The sequence below is a fragment of the Callithrix jacchus genome, chromosome 18 (assembly GCF_049354715.1).
Source record: "Callithrix jacchus isolate 240 chromosome 18, calJac240_pri, whole genome shotgun sequence".
Classification (NCBI taxonomy): domain Eukaryota; kingdom Metazoa; phylum Chordata; class Mammalia; order Primates; family Cebidae; genus Callithrix; species Callithrix jacchus.
This window is the reverse complement of record NC_133519.1, coordinates 9,757,793-9,767,903: the sequence shown is the minus strand read 5'-3', so window position 1 is coordinate 9,767,903 and position 10,111 is coordinate 9,757,793. Positions and strand designations below refer to the sequence as shown.

Sequence of the window (10,111 nt, the reverse complement as noted above, 5' to 3'; positions counted from 1 at the left end):
TTGGCTCACTGCAACCTCTACTGCCCCGGGTTCAAGGGATTCTTAGGTAGCCTCCGGAGTAGCTGGGATTACAGGCGCGTGCCATCACCCCACCCCTTGTTTAGCATATAATCATGAAATAAGCATAAAAACGGACAAACAGCAGCCCTCGGGGCCATTCTCTCTATGGAGTAGTCATTCCTTTATTCCTTTACTTTTCTAATAAACTTGCTTTCACTTTATATACTTGCCCTGAATTCTTTCTTGCCCAAGATCCAAGCACCCTCTCTAGGGGTCTGGATCGGGACCCCCTACCTGTAACATATTCCAGTGGAATATGTTACATAAATAAAGGCGGAAATTGTAAAATTTGAGCTGCACATTACAGGTAGTATTAGGGAGCAGTAGAAAGGAGACGGGTGCCAAGTTTTATCAATGAGCAGGATATTTAAGGAATGAGTTTATCTCCTAATGGGGTAAGGAAAAAAGCTGGCTCATGAGTGAGACTCATGGCTTCTTCAACTTGGTCCAGGGCTGCAGACCAGTCAAGAGAAATTCAAATCGGGCACAGGGCCCGAACCCACAAAGCAAAAATTGAGCTTGTCTCAGCCTATGATACTTACAACCCTGAGGGTACTTGAAGGGAAAAATGAAACATTAACTGTCTTATTGGAACATATATATTAACCTAGTCCATTTCGTATTAAAAGTAAACACATGGACATACAAAACATTACATGCCTAATAATTCACTTATTAATATTTTCCTTTGCTTGCTTATTGCTTATGTGGTAAATTTTAAACTTCTCTTTTCTATTCCCTAGTGCTACCGAATGAAATTTCAGTTCTTGGTATTCAAAGATACACACCCTTATAATTTCTGCTGAGGGACACTTCAAAAATTCTAGAAGAAATATTCCGTCTCCATTACAGTTGCAGAAAAACCGTTTCTTTTGCATCATAAAGCTACTTCTAATAAAGTGTTGGATTGAGACCTTTCATAAAATTTCACTCTCGAGTCCAGTGTGGGGACTAGGTGAAACTGAACCAGCTAATGGATCTTAATTCTGTTATTAAAGATGACTTCTGGCCGGGCGCGGTGGCTCACGCCTGTAATCCCAGCACTTTGGGAGGCCGAGGCGGGTGGATCACGAGGTCAAGAGATCAAGAACATCCTGGTCAACGTGGTGAAACCCCGTCTCTACTAAAAATACAAAAAATTAGCTGGCCACGGTGGCGCGTGCCTGTAATCCCAGCTACTCGGGAGGCTGAGGCAGGAGAATTGCCTGAACCCAGGAGGCGGAGGTTGCGGTGAGCCGAGATCGTGGCATTGCACTCCAGCCTGGGCAACAAGAGCGAAACTCCGTCTCAAAAAAAAAAAAAAAAAGAAAAAGAAAAAAACTCTCAAAGATAATAATTTGCTAACAGATTTCGACATTGTGTTTAGTGTTCAGGAAGTATCCTGAAAATCACTGTTACTGTCCTTTGCGTTCAGTAGATTCATAATGACACCCTCAAAGTAAGTTTATAAACTTTAAAAAAAAAGAAGAAAGAAACTTCTCAGGCCTGCCTTTCTCAGGTTTGAGTTTTTATAGTTTGTACGCAATGATTTTTCAATTAAATAAGCATATGATTAAAAGTTTTACGTTAACTAGTACAGCTTTTAATGATCAGTTACTTCTCCATAACCATTATAATATTTGCTGCTGTGAACAATACAGACTTCAAAGCACATGAAATTGAAAAAGCAAAGCATCTTTACTTTTCACAGAGAACAGAAAAAAATATTAAACTTTGAAGCATTAGGAAACATTGAATACAATGTTAGCAAATCAGCAACTGAATAAGTTATTTTGAAACTTTAACTCGTAATCTGGCCAATAAGCGCTTATTTACAAAGTATTCTACATTGTAAAGGAGACATTACTATTTCTGGTGTTGTCCTTCTTTGATTTAGAAGGTATAATCTGCAGGACCTAATTGGCCACTGATGTGAGGGTGAGGAAGAAGAAACCACATCGCAGGACGAAAGGGCTAAAGGAAAGCGGAGGCTTTAATATCAGGTCGATACAGGTCAACACACTACCCAGATGAAATGGCTTTGGGCTCCGAGGTCAAGTAAATAAGTTCAATTTTTTCATTTTGCTTCAATTATATATTGTTTTGTTAAGCTTAGGTCATGCATGGTAAAATGCATGTAATTTGCTGAGCGAAGTGCCAGAAGCGAAATAAATGTTAGCTACGGTAGAAGCGCTACAGTAACAGGTAACTTGAAACAGGCTGATAGCTCACAGAAGGGAATGCTTGAATTTGGAAAACAAATTGTTTAAATGGAATGCAAAACACTTTATACATTGCTTTTACAGAAGTTACATCAATTTAAAGGAAAGGTTTTCCAAAATAATCTGTGATCGACAAAATTACAGAAAAGAATCTGGAAAAGGGGAATGAAGGAATCAGGGAAGATTAGCAAAACAATTTTATGCCTAGGTAAATAAGATTGAATTTTAACCAATGAGATCACAAGTTTGACAATTTCTTCCTTTCAGGCCAAATCCAGAGGAAGCTATGTCTATAAATAGGACGGCCAAACCTTTATATCAATGAGACAGAATGGCCCGTACTAAGCAGACTGCCCGCAAGTCGACCGGCGGCTAGGCCCGGAGGAAGCAGCTGGCCACCAAGGCGGCCCGCAAGAGCGCGCCGGCCACGGGCGGGGTGAAGAAGCCGCACCGCTACCGTCCGGGCACCGTGGCCCTGCGCGAGATCAGGCGCTACCAAAAGTCCACGGAGCTGCTGATCCGCAAGCTGCCCTTCCAGCGGCTGGTGCGCGAGATCGCGCAGGACTTTAAGACGGACCTGCGCTTCCAGAGCTCGGCCGTGATGGCGCTGCAGGAGGCCAGCGAGGCCTACCTGGTGGGGCTGTTCGAAGACACGAACCTGTGCGCCATCCACGCCGAGCGCGTGACCATCATGCCCAAGGACATCCAGCTGGCCCGCTGCATCCGCGGGGAGCGGGCCTAAAGCGTGTTTAAGTGGTGGATCTAAAGGCTCTTTTTAGAGCCACTTCCGTTTTCATCAAGAGCAGCTGTACCGGCTCTCCAGCTGACGTGTGTCTGCCTTGCTCACCGGTGGAGGCCAGGGACACTCGCAGTGGTGGGTAGGGTTACAAAGCCCAGGTGGGAGCTGGCTGGCGGTAGAGAAAGCCGCAGAGGCATGGTCCTTGTGGTTCCGGCCGAGACTTAAGGCTAGAGCTCCGGTTCCCAATTCTGTGGGGAATGTTGTGCATAGGGGCAAGAGACAATGTGCTGAATCCCGAGATGTGGAAGATCGTACTGGGGTGGGGCGAGTGTCTTAAAACTTCAACTCGCTTCCGGGTTTATTTAGGAACTGTATAAGCAATTAAAGCACAGCGTCTTCATTGCGTACCACAGGCGGTGCTCAAACCAGAATAGTAATTTAAGTGTGTGGGGGGGTAAATACTTAGCGATTTAAAAAAAGTGGGCTGAGGTAATGTTCCAAGAACCGAGAGAACAAAATTTCTGGCAAAGCATAGAATAAAAATGCAAAAACAAGATAAAAGTTATCTTTAGCTGGCGTTAAGGTTTCTTCTGTAAGCAACTGTCAAGGAACGAAAACCAAGAAAAAAGTCGGAGGCGGTTGAAACAAGCACTTCACCTAGCTTAAAACCCGCTAGTGTGAAATAGATAATTCTGATTGGATAACAAGACTTTTGTTCTAGTGACCACTAAGGAAACAAGACCAGAATCTATTATTTACATAAACCCCGCCCCCTCTGACGACACAGTTGTAAATTAACCAATAAAAATGCAGCACCGTGCGAGTCTTCATTTGCATACAAGCTCTATAAGTAGCGCGTAACCAGCCCGTTTTGCCCTAGTCGGGATTACTTCTCAGTCTCTGTTGCTTTTTCGTGCAAAAATGCCGGATCCAGCAAAATCCGCTCCTGCTCCCAAAAAGGGCTCTAAAAAGGCTGTTACGAAAGTGCAGAAGAAGGACGGCAAGAAGCGTAAGCGCAGCCGCAAGGAGAGCTACTCTGTGTACGTGTACAAGGTGCTGAAGCAGGTCCACCCCGACACCGGCATCTCGTCCAAGGCCATGGGCATCATGAACTCCTTCGTCAACGACATCTTCGAGCGCATTGCGGGGGAGGCGTCCCGCCTGGCTCACTACAACAAGCGCTCCACCATCACGTCCCGCGAGATCCAGACGGCAGTGCGCCTGCTGCTGCCGGGCGAGCTGGCCAAGCACGCCGTGTCCGAGGGCACCAAGGCGGTCACCAAGTACACCAGCTCGAAGTAAGGGTGTGCAAAGGACGCAACAGATCAACCACCTTACCCCAAAGGCTCTTTTCAGAGCCACTTCAGTAATCAAGAAAAGGGCTGTAAACACTTGTCAGAGCGTTGGATAGCTTTTGGTCAGGGAGGGAGGGTGACCAAGGTTGGATGCGTTCGGGTTTAGGACTGAGGAGTTTCTTGTAGTCTAGTAATGCGTTACCACTCAGTCATTCTCGCCCAGCGTTACCGAGTGGCCTGTTGTATTGGGACTAGGGAGTAGGCTTGACCACGGTTCTGGGATGTTTTTGATTGATGGGGGTTTCCCCACCCTTTCAACCTTGTACGTGTGTCTCCACGGTCGTTTTATTTTTTTCTGAAAGTAATGACCAAGCTGAGATTTCTTATACAGATGAGAAATCTTTTCAGTCCAACCTCTCGCTACGTGCTGTTTCTCAGTGTTTTAACCTTTTTTCCTTATATACCTCCAAGCGTTCGTAACAAGCATTGTGTAATATAGCCATGTGCTTTCGTCCCTTAGCTTCTCTGTAAGTCCTGACTTGGCCGTCCTCTCCTAACTTCCATTCCAGTGACTTCAATCGGGGAGATATATTGCCACCGCCCCCACCCCCTGTGGAGCATTTGGCAATGTCTACAGATGTTTTTGGGTTGTCAGGTGGGTAAGAGGGGGTGCTACAAGTATCCAGTGGGCAGATGTCAGCAGTGCTGCTAAGCATAAGGCACAGGACAGTCCTGTGGGGGAACAAAGAGCTACCTGGTCTATAATGTCCATCTTTGGCGATTAAGAGACCTCAGAGCCCAAGACCTCCCTAATCACGATGTAATCTTCATTTCAGCCAAACTTTTCCTTAACCCTACCAGCACATGTTTTTGTTGTTGGAAGCTGAGCACTCCATAGGCTGTTTACAAGTCCTTCTCCACAGGAAAAGGCCTCCAGGGCAAGGACCCAGTCTTCCTTCTGTAACAAACTTCCCCGATTATAAGGATCATAAGAATTCCCCTTGTGCTTGTTAAACCCGCTCCCAGGTGTTTCTCCTGAGGTTTCCCTATTCAGCTAGGCTGGAGGTGCAACCTGGAGAGGTGGTTGGCTCTTAGTGTTCAGGAGTGGGAATGTTTTAATAGATGTTGAGTCCTCATGTTAATTAACCTGTTGGTGTGTCAGTCTCTGTCACAGATGTTCTGAGAAAGGAAACAATTTGAGAATGAGTGGAGGGGATTGTGTAGAGAAGGCCACAGTTAATATGTGGGATGAATTTCTGAAGACCTCTCAGTTCAAAACTTGCCTAAGTCAAGACTCATCCTGACAAAAGCCAGTGGATGCTTCTTTTGCCAAATATACCGTTGGTACAATTGGAAAATCTTAGTTTATAATTAACTTGACAACCTTTGAAATTAAGCCATTCTTGATAAATCTTGGGGGAATTAACACAACTTTGTGCTTAAAGTGAATTTTGCTGATTTTTATGATGTTGGAGTTCAAGTGTATAAAATGTGATATATATGATTTTCTTTTTCTACTAGAAAATTAAGATTCCCAGTTTAGTCATCTTTTTCTGAGGATCACCAGGCAAGAAGTCAGAGAAAGATAACTGGGAATCGAAAATTTCCAGTGGAAAAAAATATATATAGCACATTTCTGGTGGGAAAGGTTACTCATTAAGTGAAAAGGCCGAGGTGGTGTATTTTCCATACAGTTGGGCCATAAGAGTCTATCCAATCTCCTAGCTTAGGGTCCTGAAGTCAGGAGTTCCTTTTTTCCTAAGGATTAGGAACCATGTGTTTCAGGGTCTTTTGAAGTTGTTAAAGCATTGTCAACTGGCTTAACTACACAAATGCCATCATTACCCACTGACCAAAAGATTGACTTCCAACTCCTTATCCTGAAACTAAAGGCCACCGATTATCTAGCCAAAATTTACCTCCTTCAATTGTTCTCCTCAGTTGTCCAGCTTAGCTTAAATGTTCTACTGGCTGGGAGCGGTGGCTCACACCTGTAATCCCAGCACTTTGAGGCAGGCAGATCATGAGGTCAGGAGTTTGAGAACAGCCTGGCCAATATGGTAAACCCCATCTCTACTAAAAATACAAAAATTAGCTGGGCATGTTGGTGCATGCCTGTAGTCCCAGCTACTCCAGAGGCTGAGGCAGAAGAATTGCTTGAACCCAGGAGGTGGAGGTTTCTGTGAGCTAAGATTGTGCCACTGCACTCCTGCCTGGGAGACAGAGGGACTATGTCTCAAAAAAATAAAAAAAAGTTCTAGTAAGTGTCCTGTAAAGAAAGCATCTTAAGTTTATCTTCTGTGCTTTTGTTACATTGTTCTGGGTTTTACTACTCAGTCTTGGTCCTCTAGACTACTTGAAGCTCCTTATCTAACTGCCAGGTCTTTTTTTTTTTTTTTTTTGAGACAGAGTTTTGCTCTTGTTACCCAGGCTGGAATGCAATGGCGTGATCTCGGCTCACCGCAACCTCCGCCTCCTGGGTTCAGGCAATTCTCCTGCCTCAGCCTCCTGAGTAGCTGGGATTACAGGCATGCGCCACCGTGCCCAGCTAATTTTTTGTATTTTTAGTAGAGACAGGGTTTCACCATGTTGACCAGGATGGTCTCAATTTCTTGACCTCATGATCCACCCGCCTTGGCCTCCCAAAGTGCTGGGATTACAGGAGTGAGCCACCACTCCTGGCCCTAACTGCCAATTCTTTAAACTCGCTCAAATCTCACTCTGAGAAGGCTTTTCCTCTCATTGCAGTTCACAGGGAAGTCTTTCCCTTAAGGCCTAATTTCTTGCACAATGAACAACTGTGTAGCTTTGTAAACTGTAGCCTTATTCCTCAATTTCTTTTTCTTGTTTTTACATTTTCTTGTTCGTCTTCTACTAGAGACATATGCTTCTTGCTATTCCACAAAGCCTATCCCAATCCCTGCTATAAAATAGCTTGTGAATGAAAGTTTGTTGACTGGTTGCCAAGTCAAGAGAACACTAGAAAACCGATCTGAGAGAGTGGTAGGTTCAAGTACTCTAGTAAATATTTTTCTCTACTTTTTTCCTATGTATTTTTTAATCTTACTCCTTTAGCCTGGCTACTCTTTTAATTATTGCCCTTAATAATTATTGGCCCAGTTGAAACAACTGTTACAGATTCAAAAAATCCTCAGAGTGGTAGCTAAACTACCACACCTGGCATCTTCCCTTGAGCCAATGTATCTATGTAGCCAAAATGATGAGATTGAAGTGGAGCTTTCTCACCCTGGTTTGAGGTGCTGGAGAAATGATCTGCTTTTCTAGTGCCTTGAAAAAGGATGAGAAGAGAGGTGCTTTCCAGAAGACAGAAAAGGTGTGTAGTATCAGGTCAGAGAACACTGCACATTAGAAATGGGCTTGGCCTGGATCAGGGCATTGAGACTGATTACATAATCTTTTCAAGGATTGGTGAATGAGTTGGAATATGTGTAGAAACCTACAAAGATGACAGTTTAATTTTTTGTCATAATTTTTAGACAAATAATGTATTTTAAAACTGGGTGCACTGAGGCAGGCGGATCACCTGAGGTCAGCAGTTCAAGACCAGCCTGGCTAACGTGGTGAAACCCCATCTCTATTAAAAATACAAAAAAAAATTAGCCAGGTGTAGTGGCACATGCCTGTAATTCCAGCTACTCAGGAGGCTGAGGCAAAAGAATCACTTAAACCCACGGGGTGGAGGTTGTGAGCTGAGACCGTGTTATTGCAATACAACTGAATTTGGACATCTATAGTCTAAGTATAGGACAACAGATGGGAAATAAGTACATGACCTCTGTGGGATAAATTAGGATTCATCAAAGAATGCCATTGTTGAACAAGGAAGGAACAAGCTTGTTTTGGAGGATTGCTGGATATTATGGAAGATATTTTTTCTGTGTTTGGTCAACTATACCTGAACTATAGCAGATCATATGACTTGGCAAAAATATAAAACTTGAGAAAAATCTTCTAAGTCCCACGATGCCAACCTGAACAAACTTTGAAAAGTAAAAGTAGGCCGTGTTTTCTCATGGTGTTTTATCAAATATACATTGAACATATAATCCTTGCCCCTCAGCCAGGTTGCAACATTTTCTTTTACTTTATCTCTTTAATAATTTATTTTAATCAATTTTATTTTGAAAAAACTGAGCTAGAGGATACAAAGATGTAAATGAATGTAAAAGAATTACGCTGGGATAAGGGTGGCTCACACCTGTAATCCCAGCACTTTGGGAGGCTGAGGTGGGTGGATCACCTGAGGTCAGGAGATGGAGACCATCCTGGCCAATATGGTGAAACCCCATCTCTACTAAAATGCAAAAAAAAAATAAAAAAGCCAGACACGGTGGCACGTGCCTGTAGTCTGTTACCTTGGAGGCTGAGGCAGGGGAATCTATTGAACCCAGGAGTCAGAGGTTGCTGTGAGCCAAGATCATACCATAGCACTTCAGCCTGGTGACAGAGAGACTCTGTCTCAAAAAAAAAAAAAAAAAAAAATTATGTGAATTGAGAGTGAAAAGTTGCCCCTGGTTGGAAAATTCAGGAAAATTCTGTGAGAACTTACATGGTGCCAGCTACTGTGCTAAGTGATGGAGACACAAAGGTATCCATTCCCCAAGTCCATAAGTTTCAACTGGAATTTTCTTTGTGATGAGTATATCACATATCCTCTGGGATTTTTTTTTTAACTTTTAGGTTTACCCAATTTTTACTGTAACCTCTTTCAATGTTTCAATTGTCTGATTTGGGCAGATGGAATTCTCAATCATTCCATTTTTACTCTGTGATTAGAGGTTATTAAGTCCTCACCCATCATCCGGGTTGTAACATTTCCATTTAATATATCTCTTAAGAAAATTTTTATTTTACTTCAATTGAGATTTCATTTTTTAATGTTATATTGAACAGCTTTGGCTATCCCACCCTCCTACCCACAGAGTGCAAAACAATTTACGCACCTCATACTTGGCTTACAGCCTCTCAAAACTCTTAAAGCTTTGTTCACCATGGTCCTGGCTTGATTTTCTTCAGGTTTTCTTTTCTTGGGATGTGACTATTCTTTCTTTTTACTTTCCTGTTTTTCTCCCCTCTCCTCACCATTCTTCTCTCCCCTCCTCTCCTTGTCTTGCTCTGTCACCCAGGCTGGAGTGCAGTGGTGCCATCTCAGCTCACTGCATCCTCCATCTCTCAGGTTCAAGTGATTCTCCTGCTTCAGCCTCCCGAGTAGCTGGGATTACATACAGGCACCCACCATCACACCCAGTTAATTTTCATACTTTTATAGTGATGGAGTTTTACCATGTTGATTAGGCTGGCCTCGAACCCCTGACCTTAGGTGATCTGCCTGCCTTGGCCTCTCAAAGTGCTAGGATTAGAGGTGGGAGCCCCCAGGCCTGGCCTCTTTTTTTTTTTTTTTTTTTTTGACAGGGTCTTGCTCTGTCACCCAGGCTGCAGTGCAGTGGCATGATTACAGTTCAGGCTCAAGTGATCATCTCACCTTTGTTGGGGTCTGGCACATCTGCCAGGGGGCTACCGACCTGCGGGAGTCCCCGAGACCGCCAACGTAGATGTCTCATTCAACCTGAGGGAGAGAGTGCGCGGAAGTGAAAGAAAATAGTAAAGTGGAGTCTGGAGGTCTATGTAACTTATGGTCAAAACGCAGCAAGTTTATTCTTGTGGGTTACAGCTTTTATACCTTTTTTCTTGTTTACATTTACTTTATCTCAGCAAAAAAAGAAGTAAACAGAAAGGAAATAGAAACTCCATATAAATAGTTATCAGGGGCTTGTGATAACCGCTCACAAAGTAGT

The 10,111-nt window shown here is 43.5% G+C and overlaps 1 protein-coding gene and 1 pseudogene across 1 annotated transcript; both read left to right on the top strand.

Moving 5' to 3' along the window:
• Positions 1 to 2,584: 2,584 nt before the first annotated feature.
• LOC144580206 (histone H3-like) lies at positions 2,585 to 3,130 on the top strand (annotated as a pseudogene).
• Positions 3,131 to 3,878: 748 nt separating this feature from the next.
• On the top strand, positions 3,879 to 4,375 carry H2BC18 (H2B clustered histone 18). Its single transcript, XM_078355526.1, has one exon. It carries the CDS (start codon positions 3,922 to 3,924, stop codon positions 4,300 to 4,302), a length of 381 nt encoding a protein of 126 aa, XP_078211652.1. The 5' UTR covers positions 3,879 to 3,921; the 3' UTR covers positions 4,303 to 4,375.
• Positions 4,376 to 10,111: the final 5,736 nt, after the last annotated feature.

Bases quoted from the DNA above. Each gene is read 5' to 3' on its own strand.
- H2BC18 (XM_078355526.1), top strand. From the start codon at position 3,922: ATGCCGGATCCAGCAAAATCCGCTCCTGCTCCCAAAAAGGGCTCTAAA.